Raw genomic sequence first — 21,714 nt, 5'->3', positions numbered from 1 at the left:
GACCCAAAGGCGGCAGGTTAAGTTCCCAAAGCATACAGGCCACTTAATTAAAGAACCAGAACTAGCAATAAAGACTACACACTCCTACCCAAGTGGTATTTCTTCTACACCACTCTAAACTCCTGAATCTAACACTGAAAACTATTATCTGGTATAATTCTACCTTTTTTTCAATCTAATATAATGTTTGTTTATTCATTCTGTAAATATTTACCAAGTGCCTTTTATGTTTTAAACAATATCTGTGCTTAAGAATACAGCAGGGAACAAAGGAGGGGGAAGAAAAGTAATAGATGTCTGTGTGGGCCCCTGCACCTGCATGGGTCACCCAGAGGAAGCTCCTGGCTTCGGATTGGCACAGCTCTGATTGCTGCAGCCATTTGGGGAATAAACCAGCGTGTAGAAGAGCTCTCTCTCTCTCTTCCTCTCTTTTTTCCCTCTCTCTCTCTGTCTCTCTGTAACTCTGCCTTTCAAAAAAAATAATAATTCTTAAAAAAAAAAAGATGTCTGTGTGTCCAAAAGAATAGGCAATGACAGAAGGATACCCTCTGGAAGTTCTTTCCATGAGGAAAGGATAGGTAAGGATTATAGGAAACATATACCATGAATAACCTTACTTTGTCTACTTAAATCTGCAAAACTTGTTGGAAATATCCCCAAACTCAATCAAACACTTGTTTCAGTATACACCTGACAACCAAATCTGAAAGCCCAAGCTTTTATTCTTCTCACCAAGACCCTTATTCCAGTACATTCCAGTAAGCTGTCTCTCAGCCCTCTCAAATATACTGACATTTAACTTTTTCTAATGCTCTTTTGATGTCTGTCAAGTTGACTTAACCCAGTAGTTTTTGTTAACTTTCCATAAACTGTGTTTTTGACCTGAATGACTCACTTAAGTTCTGTGAAATAAAGGTCTCTATCTTCTTTTAATCCTAACAACACTTCAGTACACAGCCTTACATACACTTTTGATATACTGACCCCTTTAAATTGTATCCCAGTATCTTATCTATGTGTCATCCGGCATTTAAGATAACACCTGACATGTCATTTGCTTTTGTTGAAAAAACACATCTGGGCCAGTGCTATGGTACAGCAGGTAAAGCTGCTTCCTGCCGTACTGGCATCCTATATGGGTGCCTGTTCAAATCCCAGCTGTTTCACTTCTGATTCAGCTCCCTGCTAATTTATCTGGCAAGGTAGTGGAGGATGGCCTAGGTACTTGGGCCCCTGCACCTATGTGGGAGACCTAGAAAAGGCTCCTGGCTTTGGATTGGCCTACCTCCAGCCACTGTGGCCAATTGGGGAGCGAACCAGTGGATGTAAGACCTCTCTTTCTCTCTCTCTGCCTCTCTGTAACTGTGCCTTCCAAATGAATAAATAAATCTTAAATTTTTTTCACTTTTATTTAATAAATATAAATTTCCAAAGTACAGTTTATGGATTCCAAAGGCTTCTCCTTCCCCCATAACTTCCCTCCCATCCACCACTCCCTCTCCCATTCCATTCACATCAAGATTCATTTTCAATTCTCTTTATATACAGATCAATTTAGTATATACTAAGTAAAGATTTCAACAGTTTGCACCCACACAGAAACATAAAGTGTAAAATATTGTTTGAGTACTAGTTATAGCACTAATTCACATTGTACAACACATTAAGGACACAGATCCTACATGAGGAGTAAGTGCACAGTGACTCCTGTTGTTGACTTAACAAATTGACACTCTTGTTTATGACATCAGTAATCTCCCTAGGCTCTTGTCATGAGTTGCCAAGGCTATGGAAGCCTTTTGAGTTCATGGACATCGATCTTATTTAGACAAGGTCATAGTCAAAGTGGAAGTTCTCTCCTCCCTTTAGAGAAAGGTACCTCCTTTGATGGCCCATTCTTTCCACTGGGATCTCACTCACAGAGATCTTTCATTTAGGTCTTTTTTTTTTTTTTTTTTTTCTTGCCAGAGAGTCATGGCTTTCCATGCCTATAATGCTCTCATGGGCTTTTTAGCCAGATCCGAATGCCTTAAGGGCTGATTCTGAGGCCAGAGTGCTGTTTAGGACATCTGCCCTTCTATGAGTCTGCTGTGTATCCCGCTTCCCATGTTGGATCATTCTCTCACTTTTTAATTCTATCAGTTTGTATTAGCAAACATTAGTCTTGTTTATGTGATCCCTTTGACTCTTAGACCTATCATTATGATCAATTGTGAATTGAAATTGATCACTTAGACTACTGAGATGGCATTCGTACATGCCACCTTGATGGGATTGAACTAGAATCCCCAGGCACGTTTCTAACTCTACCATATGGGGCAAGTCAGCTTGAGCTTGTCCCAAATTGTACATCTTCTCCCTCTCTTATTCCCACTCTTATATTTAAGAGATCACTTTTCAGTTAAATTTAAACACCTAAGAATAATTGTATGTTAATTACAGAGTTCAACCAATAGTATTAAGTAGAACAAAAAAAAAATTAAAAGGGATAAAGTATTAAGTTGTACATCAACAGGGCTGATCAAGTCATTGTTTCTCATAGTGTCCATTTCACTTCAACAGGTTTCCCCTTTGGTGCTCGATTAGTTGTCACCGATCAGGGAGAACAAATGATATCTGTCCCTTTGGGACTGGCTTATTTCACTCAGCATGATGTTTTTCAGATTCCTCCATTTTGTACCAAATGACTGGATTTCATTGTTTTTACTGCTGTATAGTATTCTATAGAGTACATGTCTCATAACTTCTTTATCAAGTCTACTGTTGATGGGCATTTAGGTTGATTCCAGGTCTTAGCTATTGTGAATTGAGCTGCAGTAAACATTAAGGTGCAGACAGCTTTTTGTTTGCCAATTTATAAATAAAATAAATAAATCTTTAAAAATTTTTAATGTAAAAAAATAGTGAAAGAAAAGAACACATCAGATTTTTACATTATCAATTTACAAAACTTCATTTTATATCCTTTTTAGAAACTCTATTATAAAACATGAGTTTTGTTTGCCAAAAGTAATGTTTTTAAATGTTAAGAATGAATATATTCCTCTGTACCCCATAATTCAAATTACTGATTAAGGGGCCGGCCCTGTGGCATAGTGGGTAAGCCACAGCCTGCAGTGCCAGCATCCCATATGAGCGCCAGTTTGAGTCCTGGCTGCTCCACTTCCGATTCAGCTCTATGCTATGGCCTGGGAAAGCAGTAGAAGATGGCCCAAGTCCTTGGGCCCCTGTACCCCTGTGGGATACCAGGAAGAAGCTCTTGGCTCCTTCAGATAGGCCCAGCTCTGGTCATTTGGGGAGGGAACCAGTAGAAGGAAGATTCTCTCTCTCTCCCTTTCTCTCTCTCTCTCTCTGCCTCAGCCTCTCTGTAACTATGCCTTATAAATAAATAAATCTTTTAAAAAATATACTGATTAAAATATTAAATGGGATGGGTGTTTGTTTTAGTCGTTAAGACACCAGTTGTGATACCCACATACCATATAGAATATCTGGGATCAATTTCTTGCTCTGACTCTGGCTCCTGATTCCAGTTTATGGCTATTGTAGATCCTGGGAGGTAGCAGTATGATTCAAGGGTTTGGTCCCAGCTGCCCATGTAGGAGACTTGGATTGAATTCCCATCTCCCAGCTCTGCCCCCAACTCCCATCCCCTCATTCCTCCACCCCCTGCTGCAGCCCCCACCACAGCAGGCACTGGGGAGCAAACCAGCAGATGAGAGCTCTGACTCTCTCTCCTCAAAGTAAAAATGTAAAGATAATGAAAAAACTAGGCAATACTTGGGGGAGAAATGGCAATTCACACCATTCATGATCTTTTCTTTGAAAATAAGTTGAATCACATAATTCACGTAGACATTTGTTCATTCTGGTATAAAGAAATTTCTCACACATATCTATATACATCTATGAGAATTAACACAAAAAAAGATTACTATTGCAGCCATACGTGTGTGTAAAAATAATTCCTATATTTAAAAAGGCCTCTGACTCAAGGGGGAGAAACAATTTAATATTTCAGCATTCACTGCACCAAAGTAAGCAGCCAAAGAGAATTCTTAGAAGAAGAGTTTACCAAATTCTGCTAATGAATTATACCTACAAACCCACGGTATGCACTAAGGTTTTTCAAAAAGTTCATGGAAAAGTATTAGTAACTCCATTTTCCCAAAAACTCATTGAAGTCCTCATGGATACACACACACACAGATATGCATACAAAGTTATATACACAGAGAGAGAAAAAGCAAACATAGCTCTGTGTGTAGAAAAAGAAACAAGTCCATTCAATACTCTTTTATCAAGCATATATTCAGGCACAGTTCCAGGTACTTGAAATATACAAAACACACAAAGATCTTTGTCCTTACAGAAATCAATTCTAGTAGAAGATAAACCTAAATAGTAAAGTAAAATAGTTTCCCACAAATTCCTGATATGCTTAAGATGACAAAAACACTTATAGTGGTGCAAAAACAGGAATAAACCAAGTTGAAAGACTGCTAAAAAAGAGAGATGCTCCAAAAATCTAAGAGTAGAAGTCAGAGTTAAGTGATAAGAAAACTATACTTCTTAATAATTTAATGGTCTGACCAAATCAATATAATCCTTTAAGGTTCCTAAAATCACAAAAAGTATTACTTATAAAAACCATAACAAACTTAACAGTTCATATGATAACCTTGCATTCTGTTAAAAATGATGAATATGGAGCATGGCGATTATGAGAACAGGCTTTTGTGATACTAAAAAATAGGCAAAGTTTTGAATTCTAGCCCTTCCAATTACTAGCACTAAGACATTTCAGTTTCTTCATTTATTAAAAAAAAAAAATTATCTCATTGGGCTGTTATAGGATTAAATGATAACCTGAAGCTGGAAACAATTCAAATATCCAACATGGTTGAATACACTGGAATACTATTGAGCAATAAAAAGGAATCAACACACAACACCACAAATCTTAAATGTGTTTCATGATGAACACAAGAAGACAGTAAAAAAGGGGGAAAAAAAAATAGGAAGAGACACTAAGATGACAGAATAGCGAGGGAGCTTACTGCTCTAGTCTAAGGGAAGATAGTTTAAAAAAAAAAAAAAAGCATGAAGAGAGTGCAATCTCAGGAAAGAGTTAGGGAGAAAACAGCAGAGAAACACTGTTCATCTTCATGGAGGGTGTGGACTCACACAGTTCCAGACCCCAGCAGCCAGGAGCTTCAGCACCAGCTTTGAAGAGTGAGGTAAGACCAGACTGCAGCATCCCAAGCCACTGGCGATAAAGCTGCAGGAAAAGCCTGCCATGAGTCCGGCTTGGGACCCTGTAGGGGACAGTATACCTGCCAACCTATAGAGAAAAAAGGAGGGACACGTTTCTCTCTCCTCAACCACTCAGCACCAATGTCCTGTAATTAGCCGAGAGGGTGCAGGTGCCATTTTGGACATACATTAACAGTTGTGCCAGCTCATGTCCACACCCCCAGCAACCAGCCAAAAGGAGATGATTGAGACTGGCTGGGAAAATTGACAGGGGACTAGGTGCTCAAGTGCTGGGACTATGAAACCACTGTGGTTGCTTGGAAAAATGTAAGGTATGGCTGGATCTTTGGAAAGTCACTGTGGGAGGCACCACATGCTCAGAGCTCCCTGACTGCCTGGTGAGGGTAAATGCTGCAAGATCCATGCTTACCCTGAGGACTGCACAGATATTTTGTGTAGTTCTTGTGGAAGTACCAACGTATGTCATACCCACTGTGGCTAGGCTAGTGACCAGGAATTGGTCTCCTTGGAGAAGAGGTTTAAAAAAAAAAAAAAAAAAGAAAGAAAGAGAAAAAGATTCACCACTCCCAATATGGATGCCAACTTAGACACTTCCCTCACCCTGGTGATACCCTGCACACGCCTCAGGGTATTCACTGAAAGAACAGACATTCCACTAAGCCACAGAGGCATAGTCCAAAGGTAAACACACCATCACATGGGTTAAAACAAAACAAAACAAAACCAACAAGTATCTCCACAAATGCCTAAAAATAAATGCAGCCATTCAAGAAACAAGAATAAAGAAGACAACATGATGCCTTCAAAGGAACATTACACTTCAATACTAGAATGTGAAAATAAAGAAACTGAAGAAATGTCAGAAACAATTCAAAAAACTGATCGTAGGAAGTAATCAGAAGTCCACAAATTAAATAAATACATAGATGACATGAAAGAACATTTTTCTCATGAAATTGAGATTTTAAAGAATCAAAATGAAATACTGGAAATGAAGAATTCAATAGAATAAATAAAAATTACAGTGGAAAGCCTTAACAAACTCAGTGAGGCAGAAGAAAGAATATTCAAGTTCAAAGACAAATCTCTGGAAACTCTATCAGACCAAAAAAGAAAAAAAGAAGAAGAAATTAGAAAACTAAAAAACAGTGTTGGAGATTTATGGGATACTATCAAACAACCCAACATACGGGTCTTAGGAGTTCCTGAAGGCTGGAGAGAATGGATTAGAAAATCTTTTCAGTGAAATAATTAAAGAAAATTTCCATAATTTGGAGAAAGAAAGGGGCATTCAAGTACAGAAAGCACATAAGAACTCCTAATAGACATGACCAGAAAAGATCTTCACCACAACACATTGTAGTCAAACTCTCCAAAGTAAAACATGAAAGAAGCTAAAACGTGTAAGAGAAAAACGGCAGATTATTTTCAAAGGATCTCCAATTAGACTCACAGCTGACATCTCATCAGAAATCTTACAGGCTTAGGAGAAAATGGTGAGATATATTCCAAGTCTTAAGAGAAAAAAACTGTCAGCTCAGAATACTGTACCCTGCAAAGCTCTCATTTACGAATGAAGGTGAAATAAAGACCTTCCATAACAAACAATTAGTCATCACTTATCCAGCCTTATAAAGAATGCTAAAGGATGTGCTAAACAGAAACACAGAACCATAGTCATCACTATGAAAGATGGAGAAGGCAGAACATCTCCAGTAAAAGTACAAAGGAAATCCAAAAGAAACAATAGAAATATTCATGGGAAAACAGCAGGGCCAAGATATTATTTATCAATAGTAAGCTTGAATGTAAATGGCCTCAACTCTTGAGTTAAAAGATACAGACTGAGGCCTTCAGTTTGGCACAACAGGTTACAGCCCTGGCCTGCAGCACCAGCATTCCATATGGGCATTAGTTGAAGTCCCAGCTGCTCCACTTCCAATCCAGCTCTCTGCTATGCCTTGAGCTTGCAGTAGAAGATGGCCCAAGTCCTTGGGCCCCTGCACCCTTCATGGGAGACCAAGAAGCTCCTGGCTCCTGGCTTCAAATCGGCCCAGCTCCGGACCGTTGCAGCCATTTGAGGAGTGAACCAGCAGATGGAAGATCTCTCTCTCTGCCTCTTCCTCTCTGTAACTATATCTTCCCAATAAATTAATTTTTTAAAAAGATACAGACAGGCTGAATGGAAAAAAAAATCCATCTATTTGCTGCCTACAAGAAACACAGCTCACCAACAAAGATGCATGCAGACTGAAAAGGGGGAAAGGATGGAAAAAGATATTCCACGCTAACAGAAAACAAAAAAAAAGCTGGGGTAGCCATTCTAATATCAAACAAAATAGACTTTAACACAAAAACTGTTAAGAGAGACAAAGAAGGGCCGGCGCTGCGGCTCAATAGGCTAATCCTCCACCTGCGGCGCTGGCACACCCGGTTCTAGTCCCGGTCGGGGAGCCGGATTCTGTCCCGGTTGCTCCTCTTCCAGGCCAGCTCTCTGCTATGGCCCAAGAGTGCAGTGGAGGATGGCCCAAGTGCTTGGGCCCTGCACCCACATGGGAGACCAGGAGAAACACCTGGCTCCTGGCTTCAGATCAGCGCAGTGCTCCAGCCGCAGCGCGCCGGCCACAGCAGCCATTGGGGGGTGAACCAATGGCAAAAAGGAAGACCTTTCTCTCTGTCTCTCTCTCAATGTCCACTCTGCCTGTTAAAAAAATAAAAAATAAAAAAAAAAAAGAGACAAAGAAGGGCACTACACAATGATTAAAGGATCAATTCAACAAGAAGATGTGACCATAATAAACGTATATGCACACAATTACAGAGAACCTGGCTATTTAAAAGAAATGTTAATGGATCTAAAGGCAGACATAGACTCCCACACAATAGTAATGGGGGACGTCAATACCCCACTTTCAGCAATGGACCAATCAGACAGACAGTCAGCCAGGAAACAAGAGTTAATCTACACCATAGATCAAATGGACCTAACAAATATCTATATAACTTTTTATCCTACAGTTGTAGAATACACATTCTTATCACCAGTGCGTGGAACTTTCTCTAGAGTACACCACATGTTAGGCCATAAAGCAAGTCTCAGCAAATTCAAAATCATCAAAATCATACCATGCAACTTCTCTGATCACAATGGAACAAAGTTGGAAATCAACAACTCAAGAATTTCTAGAACATATGCAAACACATAGAGACTAAACAACATGCTCCCAAATGAACAGTGGGTCATAGAAAAAATCAAAAGAGAAATAAAGAAAAACTGTTGGGGAACAGTTTTTTTTTTTTTCATACTATTTGTTGAACTCTTCAGTTAGTATAATCTTCTGTATATAGTTAATTAAAATAATTTTAGTAAAAAGTAAGCATGGGAATAGGAAAGGGAGGAAGAAAAAGGGTGGGAGAGCAGATGGGAGGGCAGGTACTGTGGGAAAAATCACTAAGCTCTTAACGTTTTATTTATGAAATGCAAAAAAACACCCTCAAAAAATAGGTTTGATTTAATTTATATGGACTTCTGGAAATGGCAAAACTGGTTTACAGTGAAAGAAAACAAATCATTTAGTTGCTTGGAACTAGCAGTTGAGAGAGACTGAAAAGGATATTTCCAGTATTGGAAATATTCTATATCTTGCTTCCATAGGTGTTCACTTTTGTCAAATCTCATTAAACTCTGTGTTCTAAATGAATACATTTTATTATATGGAAGTTGTACTTCAAAAACTATTTTAAAAAGATTAAATGAAAATGTATTTGGGGCATAATAAGTATCAATGAATGATAGACATTATCAGAAACATCGACTGCAGCTATGCAACACTTCATGGGGAGGTGGGCAGAATCACTGATTATCTGACTTTTCTGGTTTAGATTCTAAACAGAAATAAGTTTATAGTATTCGACCTACACCAAGTGCCACGAGGAGCAGTGCAGAAACAAAGCAGACCTTAGGAAGAAGACAATGAAAATATGGAAGAAGAAGTAAAATATGCAGACATGTTCAAAAGCTCAGATCAGCTCTTAGGACTGTTAGCAATGATAGTATAGACAAAACCTGGCCGGCGCCGCGGCTCACTAGGCTAATCCTCCGCCTTGCGGCGCCAGCACACCGGGTTCTAGTCCTGGTCAGGGCACCGATCCTGTCCCGGTTGCCCCTCTTCCAGGCCAGCTCTCTGCTGTGGCCCGAGAGTGCAGTGGAGGATGGCCCAAGTCCTTGGGCCCTGCACCCCATGGGAGACCAGGAGAAGCACCTGGCTCCTGCCATCGGATCAGCACGGTGCGCCGGCCGCAGCGCGCTACCGCGGTGGCCATTGGAGGGTGAACCAACGGCAAAAGGAAGACCTTTCTCTCTGTCTCTCTCTCTCTCACTGTCCACTCTGCCTGTCAAAAAAAAAAAAGACAAAACCTAGGTATTGTCAGAATGTAACTCAACATTGGGTCAACGACTATCTATACAAAGTCTTAATTATAGTCCAATAGCTACACAAGAGTCTTTAATTTTATTGGGGGGGGGGGTGTGGAGAGGGATGCAGGGAACTATCCACAAAGGCTTCAAAATGAAGCCAAAGGATTTTTGTCAATCAAGCAGGAAAGGATAGTTTAGTAACACCAACCAACAATTATAAATCCTTATGATTGTTAAAAAAATTCCAGGGGCCAGTGCTGTGGCTTAAGAGGTGCCACTATCTCATATGGGTACACGTTGGAGTCCCAGCTGCTCCACTTGTGATCCACCTCCCTATTAATGTGTCTGGGAAAGCAGTAGAAGATGGCCCAAGTATTTGGGCCTCTGCACCCACTCATGTGGGAGACCGGGATGAAGCTCCTAGCTCCTGACTTCCACCTGGCCCAGCCCTGGCAGTTGAGGCCATGTGGAGAGTGAACCAGGTGATGGAGGATTCTCTCTCTCTCTCTCTCTCTCTCTCTCTCAACTCTGCCCTTCAAATAAATGAATCTTAAAAAAATAATAAAAAAAAAAACTTATAAAGGTAAGTAAGGAGAACGCCTAGATCCTCGAAGTTGAACTGAAATACAACTCAAGCGAAATGCAAAAACATTTGTGAAATTTATGACATTTTACTGCAGCTTAGAACTGTTTATATCAAGGCAGTCATGACAGTGCCAAGTCTTCGATACACATGGTAACTTTAAAAAGAAAAATGAAAAATAAGATTCTAACTAGACATTCTAGGAAGCAAAAATCTTAGCCAAGGTTAGTTTAGCTTTCTTTTGGTTTTAAGAAACTCCACTTGAAACATTACAAAGCAGAAAGAATAGGACAGAGAAAAGTCCTCTGTTTCAACTCAAGTTCTATCCAAATCTGGATTTCTTCTTCCTTAAAACTGAGCAGACTTTAGAAGCAGACTTCTAAAAAGAATACAAGCACTAATGCCCTGGATTGAAAACCAAGTTTTATCGAAAAAGTTAATGACCAAACTGTGACAGGGCTTGTTAAGTGCTTATTTTTAAAAGAACATTTTAAAAATCTGCAAGTTTTCTCCTAAATTAAAATAATAAAACATATGTGACAAGCTTAAGACCAAGTAGGAGCTGACAGCAAAAAGCAATGTACCTTCCAGGGATTAACTGTTCATTCTAGAACAGGTTTCCTGACTCAGGTTCTAAAATAATAGGATCCAAGTAATTATGTACCCTAGCAGTTCTTTTTTTTTTTTTTTTTAAGATTTATTTATTTGAAAGGTAGAATTACAGAGAGGCAGAAGCAAGGGGGGAGGGGGGGAGGGGAGAGAGACAGAGGCAGCTCTTCCATCTGCTGGTTCACTCCCCTGACAGCCACAACAGGAGACTCAGACCCGAAACCAGGAACCAGAAGCTTCTTCTGGGCCTCCCACACGGGTGCAGGGGCCCAAGGACTTGGGCCATCCTCCACTGCTTTCCCAGGCCATAGCAGAAAGCTGGATGGGAAGTGGAACAGCCAGGACTCCAACCAGCACCAATATGGGATGCCGGCGCTGCAACCGGCGGCTTTACCCGCTACACCACAGCGCTGGCCCCATTATTGGTTCTTTTAAGCCTGAAAACCAACAAAAACTTTCAAATTTTGTTTTTGTTTTTGTTTTTTAAAGATTTATTTATTTATTTGAAAGAGTTACACAGAGAGAGGAGAGGCAGAGAGAGAGAGAGAGAAAGGAGAGAGAGCTCTTCCATCCACTGGTTCACTCCCCAATTGGCCGCAACGGCCGGAGCTGCGCGGATCAGAAGCCAGGAGCCAGGAGCCAGGAGCCAGGAGCTTCTTCCGGGTCTCCTGCGTCGGTGCAGGGGCCCAAAGACTTGGGCCATCTTCTACTGCTTTCCCAGGCCATAGCAGAGAGCTGGATCGGAAGAGGAGCAGCCGGGACTAGAACCGGTGCCCAAATGGGATGCCAGCGCTTTAGGCCAGGGCGTTAACCCGCTGTGTCACAGCGCCGGTAATATGTATAATTCTTATACATATTATCCTCTTATTTCAATCATCTTTCCCATGAAAAACTGAGCTTAGTTAGGAACAAATTTTATTTTAAAAAACAAAATTCTCTTATTCAGCTCTAAACCTTACGCTTAAATTTTGGGCTTTTATCCTATTTACTTTTTAATTTTAAAAACTGATCGTGCATCCTGATGTCACAGCTATATTCATTTTCTGCTGAAAATGTAAGACTTCCAGGTGATCAAACACCAAGGAGAAATGTGATTAAAATCACAGAGGAAAGTAGTAATAACAGGGTAACGTAATGAGGTCAGAACTCAAGCAGCCAATCAAAGGCATAAAAGCATTTCCTGCAATCTTAACAGTCAAAAGAGAAAACCAATCACGGAAACCTAGAGCTTTCTTTTGACAGTTACAGAGGCAAGAGAACCAATCCACACAGACCCGAGGTTGACAATAAGGCGGGACTGTGGGTTCATTGAAGAAATTCTTGAAGGTGCAGTTACTATGAACTTCGCATGCAAGGAACACCACTCCAGAGTCATAAACACTGTCAACCCAGAGCAAAAATTCAACCTTACGCAAAATTTAACCCAGAGGTGGGGGAAACAGCTTTTATGCTACAAGGCATATTATCAAAAACACAGCTGTCAACTTATATGCAGTAAATCCTCTACTTCTAAAAGGACCACCCTCCTCCAACCAAGGCCATGTCGCAGGGTCACAGCGCGGGGACAGCGCCGCGCCGGCGGCTCGTTTCGAGCATCCCCGGTTCCTCTCGAACGCGGCGCAGTGAGCGGAGGCCGCACCGGCGACGCCGGCAGAGCCCGGCCGCCCCGCGCCCCACATCCCGCATCCCGCATCCCGCGTCCGGCTCCAGCTGGCTAACCCGGCGTCCCGCTCGGGAGTCGAGGCCTCGGCCCTTTCCCCTCCGCAGGGCCGCACTCGCTGCAACAGCCCTGGTAGGGGCAGCGACATGACCTTCCTAGGAGGGGGAAGATGTTTGTTTTGAAAGCACTTTACTTTCCGTAAGTCATTTCAAACAGCACTCAATGCTAAACCAAACTTAAAACTAGAAGGAACTATACACAGACACACACACACACGCATATCTGTACCAGCCAAAGACACCCTCGCAATTAACTAATCCCGTGCCAGGGGACACTTTTTTTTTTTTTTGAAAGGTAAACAGAGGCCGTACGCCAAGTGCGCCCAGCGCAGCCCCTGCGCCATTCCCGGCCGCCGCTTACGGCAAGGCCCCCTTACGGCAGCGTAAGCGGCGCTGCGAGCTAATCACAACACTGGGACGCAACAACATGGCGGCCGCGGGCGGGCGCTGCGCCGGCCGAGAGGGTTTACGCTACTCCGCCAGCGTAGGGTCCCATGCGTTGGAGCGACAGCGGCGCCCTCCAGCGAGCGTAAAGCGCTCTGTGAATGGCGAGGCCCGACTGACAAAGGGGAGGGGGGAGGAGGGAGAGGGGGGGTAATAAACACTCGAGTCCCTACCGATTCCTCCTCCTTCTCCATCCCGGTGGGCATCTGGGGCACGGCCCGGTTGATGGAGACGCAGTCGTTGAGATCAGGCATGTCCTTGCCGCGGTAGATAGGCAGCGGTTTGGCGGCGTCCAGCGCCCGCGCTCGGAAGGAGAGTTTACTCATTGTCTCCCCGCCTTACAGGAACAGCCCGGGCGGCGGCGGCGGGGCGGGCGGGGAGGGGGGGAGGACTCCCGCCGCCTCCTCCACCTCCTTCCTCAGTGCAGCGCGGCCGGCCCGCTCCTCCTCCTCCTCCTCACTGCCCCCGGCCACAGCATGAGCGCCCACCCCGCCCGAAAACAGCCCCCCGCCGCCCGCGGCCGCTTCCACACACTAGATCCGCCGCTCGCCCGCCCGATCCGCTCCCTGCGCCATGGCCAACATGGCGGACATTACCACAGCGGCGGCGAGCGATCCCGGCAGCCCGCGCGAGAGCGCGCCCCCGCCGCGGGGACGCGCCTCGCCCTCTCCCTCCCTCCCTCCCTCCTTCCTCTCCCTTCCCCTCCCTCGCCTGCCCACCCACTCTCTCCGCCGCGCCGCCGGCCCGCGGGAACGTGCTCGGCCTCGGGCCGCTCCAGGGAGAGGGGGCGGCAAGCGGCGGCGGCGGCGGCGGCGCCTTCGGCTCACCGGCCGGCGCTCCCGAGGTGTGGCAGGTGCCAGGTGCGCGAGTTCACCCGCGCCCCAAAGCGTGCGCCTCTGCCTTCCCCGGCGCCGTCAGCGGGCTCGCTGAGTGCCCCTGAGGAAGGCGCCGGGCAAAAGGCGGCCGCGCCCCGCTGCGCCTGAGTGCAGAAGTCTGTGAGCGGGAAAAGATGTCGACCAGGGCCCCAGCAGCCACCGCCGGAGCCTGTGCTTTGGCAGCGCTCCGGGCGTCTCCGGGAGGTGCGAAAGGTCGGTCCCCTCGGCCCGCTCTGAGGGGCGCAGCTCTGCACCGTCTCGCCGGCTCTGAGGGTGCTTAGGCGCCCCAGCCCCTGTTCTCCGCATCCGCCCTCCAGTACCTGTCCGGAAGAGCTCTCCAAGGTATGGCATCCTCTCTCGTCCTCGCCTGCTCGGGCAGGATGCTCATGGCAGCCGTGAGGGCGCTGGATGGAGGCTTGCCGAATGCAACAAGTGAACTTGAACCTGTCCCTCAAACTTGAGTTATTTAGTGGATGATAGGTATTTCTCCGATTTCGAAAATAGCAGGGGTCGTCAAAGTTCAACTTAGAACGTTTGACCAAGGCAGCACACGTTTCCGAAGCGGCGGATGTGTGCGTGTGCTCCGCTGTGTTGCGGGGTCTGAAAGTTCTTGCCCTCATGATGCTTTCACGTCAGGGCAGATGGGAAGAGGAGTAGCAGTAAGAGACTTCATTAACTGAAGAAAAGCGCAGGGAAAGGGGGGGAAGGCATCCACAAAAAGTTCAAATTATTGAAAACTGTCCGGAGTTGACACACCAGTGCATGATTAATTACATCTACAGGCAATAATTGCTGTGAAAGTTCAGAGAAAGGAGACATTCACTTAAACAGGTTAGAGAAAGATCTCAGGCGGAAAGACAAGTTGACTCAATTAAATACCAGCTGTTACGGACAGCAATCTCTTTTAGCCAAGAATTTCTTGGTTAGTCTTCAAGCATTACAGATTCCTTTAAACATTGCCATAAACAGTATAACACATGTCCCATTTTCTAACAATCAATATTCTGCTTAGCTCAGAGAAACATGGTTGGTCTGCTAAAGTCCAACAATGAAAATGTTGATTCCTAAGGTGATTTCTATATGACATCAAAACTCTCATCTCTTCCTCCAGTACCTCCTCCTCCACTTCCTCCGTCTCTTTATTTCCATCTCCTCTGATGGCAGAGTGGTGAATAGGACTTGATGATAGTACCAGTTTGGCCCAGCAAAACTTGGAGCACTGTTTAGTGAGGGTTGAGTGTTTTACATGCACTTTGTTGTAGGGAACATGGAGATGTTGTGACTCACATCTTGTAATACCTTCCTCAAGCTTATGTGCATGTCTTACTCTGAGTGCTACCCTCTGGAGCCGGTCCATTCCTCTACAAGGAAGAGCAAGAATTTCTTGGTAGGGGGTTAGCACCAGGGTTTAAGCCTGAAAGGGAGGAAAAAAAAAAAAAGTAATGATTGAAAAAAATGAATGATCCAGACTTTTCTCTGGATGCCCAGCTCTTCTCAGGTTCAGTAAGGGTAGCTTTCTTTTAGTCCTTTCTCTTACTGTTCTGCTCACTCAGTAAAAGAAATACTAAACAGCTAATATACGCCAGCCATTATAGTAGCTTATATGCACTCACTCAATTAATTGAATTCCACTTCATTCTTAATATAACCTTATGAAGAAATATTCTAATTTTACCAATAAGGAAACATTCAAACAGGTAATTCAAGTTTCATTACTAATATTAAGTTTCATTGCTAATATACTAATACTACTAATAATATGTAGGTTCAGATCCAGGTACATGCTAACCTATAAAACTATTTTCAATGCTCTTTAGCCTATTAACCATTTAATGTCCCAAAGTTGCTGATCCAAAGTTAATTTCTGAGACCTTCCAACCAATGGGTAATAATGTGCATAACTCAGAGCCTAAAAATGCAGTAGCCCCGGGAAGGCAGGAACAACATCTGCTCTGCTAATCACTGTATCTCCAGTCCTCTGCTTCACATAGCAACCTTCTAATACTGTATTTGTTGACTGATACTCTTGAAGAAATGCAGTCATACTGACCCCATCCCACTCCAGTTTGGACTTCACATATCTTGCTGGCCTGTCATCTCACCTAAACATTGCCACCCGTATTTACTGTTGTGATGACCTACCTTGTTCAATTTCTTGCCTTTGGCCATAGGAATTTTAGAACAAAGTAACTAAATTGAAAGAAAAATTTTTGAAGCCTGAAATTCAAAATTCAACTATAGGGACTGTTTTTGCCATAGTCACTGTTTTATTGTTCTTTTACAATGACTGTGCAACAAATTTCTTCCCCAAAACTCCATTTTCTTCTTGCCCTTTAGGCAATGATTATAGAACTGGGAATAGGAACAGTTTAAGGCAAATAACACAATATTGTTCTCAACCAGGACAAGGCCTGTGTTTTCTTGGCTTCTAATTCAGGGCCCAAACCAGAATGGCTCTGTTTCACCTTCAGAGAGTAACTTTTATTTGTACATAAATACTGTTTTTCATAAATGTTATAATCTGCTTGTTGAATGCCTACATAATTGTTTGTGTTAAAAATAGAAAATATCTTTCCAACTTTTGAAGTGTAAAATGTCTTTATTAAAAATTGTTTCAAATAATTGTTCAGCCTAACAGCCTATTTTAGTTTCCACATACAATACACTGAGTATAGTCATTTTAAAATCAATCCACTTCAAATACGCTCTGGACCAATTCCAAATGGTATGCATGTAGCCCAGCAAATGTAATATATAAACACCCAAGAATTAATTAGAACCAGTTTTAAAGCCATATCAAAAATAAAAGCAGTGTCTAGATGTAGTCAAAATTAGAATAAATGTCAAGTAACTATAAGGATTGAGATTATATTCCAGTTTCCATTTCCCAGTACTATATTCAGTGCAGGCAGCTTCCAAATAATGGACAAATTGCTTTTTGAAAGGAACCTTAAAACTAGTCAACACAGTTGCTATTCAACTATTTCAGAGTTTTGTAAATGTCACGTTCTTTCTAATTGGCTCCCTATTTCAGCAAACCCAATTGAAACTTAATTGGGTTGGTATGTGCTCTGCATCTCCACCCCTCCCCCCTATGTTCTCAGGAATGAGCCTAGTACCAATAAAGCTTCCTTGTTTTCCATATGTAATTTGGATGTGGGGGTCTGTATTCATTACAATCAATTGGAATTAGTCACGTGGTTCCAGTGCCCTTTTACGGAGGCAGCTCTGATGTTTGAGATTTAGGGACAAAGACTGCACAGAAAGGTGACTTGCCAAACATCTACTTGCACCTCTACATTCAGCACAGTGGGAATACCAGATGGTAAATAAAAATTTGTAGCTGTGGCTCAGTGTTTCAGCAGCCTCTCTCCTCTCAGACCTGGTTGGAATCACAGGGTGCCACCTTGTGTATAAGCTGACGATTTACTTCCCAGTTCCACAAAGGATCCAGATAGACTCAAAAATAATCAGCCCCAAAGCTCTGCATTTTATTAACCAAGGAAAACTGAGATGTAATTGAAGGAAACAGATTGGAAAACACACAGCTCCAGAGAGTCCACCACACTCAATTTTGAATCACACCGACACCCCTTCCCATTTGTTGCCCCACCCCTGACTGGAAAATAGCACCCGATGCCTCACACATGGAATAGATTGATGCCACTCACTCCAGCTCTTAGAAGGGATACCAGAAATAAGTAAACCCCTGTGACAGAGCTAATGAAGCAGAGTTGGACAATTCTCTGTCCAAACAATAAGCAACCTCTAAAGATTTAATTTCAGAACGTTAGATTTCTGAGAGGCACAGAAATGAATCTGATTACTTAGTTTAGTAAAGTGCATGATAGGTTTTAAAAGTGGCTGAATATGAAATGGGAAAATGCAGTTGTTAGAGCAAGACTGTGGGAGGTAAAATGGAATCCTTTCTAATCCAGCTACCTTGCCCTTGAGGAATTCCAGACTTGGAGGAAACCAGCTTTCAATTCAGAGCAGTTGCCACTCAGTCACAGTCACTGTTGACTCATGGCACTAGCTGGACCTCTCATGTGTAAGTTTCAATAGGGAATTGGAGTGCAGATCTTGGAGCTTTGGGGGCTATGAGTGCACACCTGGGTTGGTCTTGTATAATGTATATGAAGGGACTTCAAAATGTGGAAAAATGGAATTATAAGATTATTTGGGGGCAAAATATTGTGGAAAAGCCATGCATAATGTTTTTATAGCACACATTTCCATGAACTCTTGAAAGACCCCTTTGCATTCTTCTCTGCTGCCTTCTCTGGCCTTGTCCACTGGCTCATCCTTTTCTCTTGAAGCATCTCTGAAAGGTAACTTGGAAGGTGGTTTCTCATTGTGAAAGCAATTTCACCTCACTGATTCGCTGGCACAGCTAAGACACAAGCAGGCTCAGAGCAGTGAGCTCACCGAGGTCCAAAGTGTTAGCTGAGAGGAGTCTATTGCTAGGAAACCTGGGCTGCCATTCAATCTATGGTTCCCCTCACCTATTTTTTTCTCTCTCCCATCAACAACGGGCTAAAGCTGATAAGCACAGATTTCTGATGGAATATGCAGCTGGAATCCTGGATTTTAAAAAACAATTGGTGAATTGATTTAGTAACAGTGTAACAGTATTGATCCTATAACTTTGTCCCCCCTGGGGCCAGCACTGTGGCGCAGCAGGTTAACGCCCTGGCCTGAAGTGCCAGCATCCCATGTGGGCGCCGGTTCAAGTCTCGGCTGCTTAACTTCCGATCTAGCTCTCTGCTATGGCCTGGGAAAGCAGTAGAAGATGGCCCAAGTCCTTGGGCCCCTGCACCTGCATGGGAGACCTGGAAGACACTCCTGGCTCCTGGCTTCAGATTGGTGCAGCTCCAGCCCTTGCAGCCAATTGGGGAGTGAACCATCATATGGAAGACCTGTCTCTCTCTCTGCCTCTCCTCTCTGTGTAACTCTGACTTTCAAATAAATAATAAATCTTAAAAAAAAAAAAAAAAAAGAAATGTCCATAAAATTACTATTGTGGATTCTGGAATTAAAAAAAAAAAAATTCCTCTCCTAGAACAAAATAGACCTGGTATTAACATATTGAGAGCCCCCTAAATTCCAGAGTGACTTGTTAGGAAGGAGGAAAGCAACTTTGTGTCTCCAGATTGGAAAACAGGTTTACTTATCTTGTCAGCTATTAAAGGTGACTTTGGCAAGGGAAGAAACAAACTGTTGGAATAAAACACGGCAATTACGTAGATATTTTCTGGCTCACCACACTGCTTACCTTGTCTCAGAATTCCAGGTAACTTGTGAGAGTACTGTAATGTGTTTGAAAGGCATTTGGTCTCCAAATTTCCTAGCATGGAATTAGAAAACCTTGTCAGCCTCATAGTTCATTGGATAAAACGGCTGCCCTAAACGGAATGTGCAAGTCTTCATGAATAGAGCAACTAGGTGATGTAACAGATATCTCTATAGTATCCTTACAGTAGATACAAAAGGGGCTTCCCAGCGCTGTTTCTGGTAGTGATCTTCCATCTAAACCGATGGCATCATAGTCAGTCCGGCCTGGATGTCTGAGCCTGCTAGCTCCACCCCCTGCAGAGCTGAGAGAGTGAAGGGATGTCATGGCCTTCAGGCACTCCTCCCTGAATAGTCTCAGCTGTCTGCAAATCAACTGTGCTGCTGAGAGCTCAAAATTGTGCTCTATTACAATGGCCTGAAGTGTGGCTTTTCTAAGGCTCAATTAATGGCACAGCTATATGCATTAAATGACCAAATGCTTTTAATGACCATGTTGTAGAGGATAGAGTAAACGGACTTTTCTGAAAAGAAAGTAACTTGGCTGGCGCCCTGGCTCACTTGGCTAATCCTCCGCCTCCGGGCTCTAGTCTCGGTTGCTCCTCTTCCAGTCCAGCTCTCTGCTGTGGCCCTGGAGGGCAGTGGAGGATGGCCCAGGGCTTGAGTCCCTGCACCCGCATGGGGGAAGGGGACGGGGGGGGGGGGGGGGGGGGGACGCGGGGCGCGGGGGGGGGGGGGAGGGGGGCGGGTAACCCGGCTGCTGGCTTCGGATCGGTGTAGCGCCGGCCGTAGCAGCCATTAGGGGAGTGAACCAATGGAAGGAAGACCTTTCTCTCTGTCTCACTCTCACTGTCTAACTCTGCCTGGCAGAAAAAAAAAAAAGTAACTTAACAAACACCAATGACTGAAAAGAAAGCTGTCCCTCCTGCTCTTGCAATGAGCAAAGGGTGTATCCACAGGTAGAGCCAAGAGGTAACGTGACCTTTGCAAAAGCAAGGTATGCATTGCTATCTCAGGTGAAGGTACTGGGTGCTGGGGCGCAGGGGAAAGGTGTTCTTGTACATGCTGTCCTCCATTTGATGGCAAATTTCTAGTTGTGGCTGTGCTTCTACTGCTTATGTCAGCCCCATCCTTGACTGTTCCTTGTTGTGGGCAGCTTTTGTAGTGCAGTTGGCCTTGCCCAGGCTGGTTCTGAATGACACTGAGTTTAGAGTCCACTGTGCCCTGGACCGGAGTCATACAGGAGCTCTTCTGTACCAAGTCCCCATCTTGGCCCACACTTACCAGCTCCTTCTAGGGCTGGTACACAAACCATGCATGCAGATGACCCAGCCCCACCAATTGAAGATAACTGCAGTGGATGTTGGTTTGAAGACCAGTTTTTACCACCATGTTGATTGACGCATTCCACTGAGCTCGGGACCACAATAGCTTGCTGCTCTGCTGACTTTTACAGCTCTTTCTCCTATTATTTCTCTATTTTGCAGGTAGGAAATGCCTAAATAGTATGTTTCAGCCTAGGTATGAATAGCCCCAGTCATTTAAAATGTGCCCATGTGGCTAATCAAAGAAAACAGCATTGAAAAATCTATTTTAGACATAAGGATAAGTCTGGAATATTTCACTAACATATTCTGCTTAGGGAGAGAAATGAGATTGCAGGGGAAAGGATGGTAATAAAGCAAAATCCTCACTTTTCAGTTTAAAAACCTCTGGATTGGTTAAATAATGATTCTAGAAAGATGCTTAAAAATTCGTGTTAGTTTTAAAGACTGGCAATACATCGTGCTTGAGCTGTGGAGAAAGACAAAGCTACTGGGCTCTCTGTGTCCTGTGACCCTTGTTTTGTTGCTTAATCTCTGTGAACCTCTGTGACTGCACAGTGCATGTAATATGCCTATCTCACAAGTTCCTTATGAGAAGCAAATGAAATAACATCATACTAATTGGCAAACATAGCCTGGCAAATAGTGGAGACCCAATCAGCATTAGAGCCACTGTTTCTGTTCCCTTCCTTCTACCTTATTTACATGGCTTGGGGTGATTAAAATTAGATAAAATTAGAACTGTAACACATATAAGATGAAATCCTGAGTTTCTACTCAGGTTTATGGTTCATCTTAAGTTTTTTAATTTAAAAATAAATTAAATGGAATGTCTTCTCCCTCCCCTCCCTCCCCCTCCCCAAGTTAACACCTCATGCCCTGGCCCTGTTTGGATCTCATCAACTACCCATGCAGAGTTGGAGTGGAACTGTTAACTCAAGTCATCATTGGCCGTAAGACTATACCAAAGAAATAAAATTAGATCTGCAAAATGGGAAGTGCATATATTTTTTTTTAATTATTTATTTACTTATTTGAAAGACCGAGAGTTCCATCCTCTAGTTCATTTGTCAAATGCTCACAATGACTGGGGCTAGGCTAGGCTGAAGCTAGGAGCCATGTCTCCCACATGGGTGGCCGGAACCCCCTCACTTGACCCAGTACTGTTGCCTC

The 21,714-nt window shown here is 43.5% G+C and overlaps 1 protein-coding gene across 3 annotated transcripts in view; it reads right to left on the bottom strand.

The window, feature by feature from the left end:
- EPC2 (enhancer of polycomb homolog 2) overlaps positions 1-13,424 on the bottom strand; it is a 136,652-nt gene extending 123,228 nt beyond the window's left edge. For 2 of the 3 annotated variants that reach the window (XM_062186518.1, XM_062186527.1), the window contains exon 1: positions 13,223-13,424. In XM_062186518.1, coding sequence (XP_062042502.1) covers positions 13,223-13,375 — 153 coding nt within the window. In that variant the 5' untranslated portion in view covers positions 13,376-13,424. The remainder of the gene's footprint in view (positions 1-13,222) is intronic. The other variant, XM_062186536.1, reaches the window with a different exon arrangement.
- Positions 13,425-21,714: the final 8,290 nt, after the last annotated feature.

This window comes from Lepus europaeus, chromosome 1 (genome assembly GCF_033115175.1).
Source record: "Lepus europaeus isolate LE1 chromosome 1, mLepTim1.pri, whole genome shotgun sequence".
Taxonomy (NCBI): domain Eukaryota; kingdom Metazoa; phylum Chordata; class Mammalia; order Lagomorpha; family Leporidae; genus Lepus; species Lepus europaeus.
This window is presented reverse-complemented; position numbering and strand designations above follow the sequence as displayed.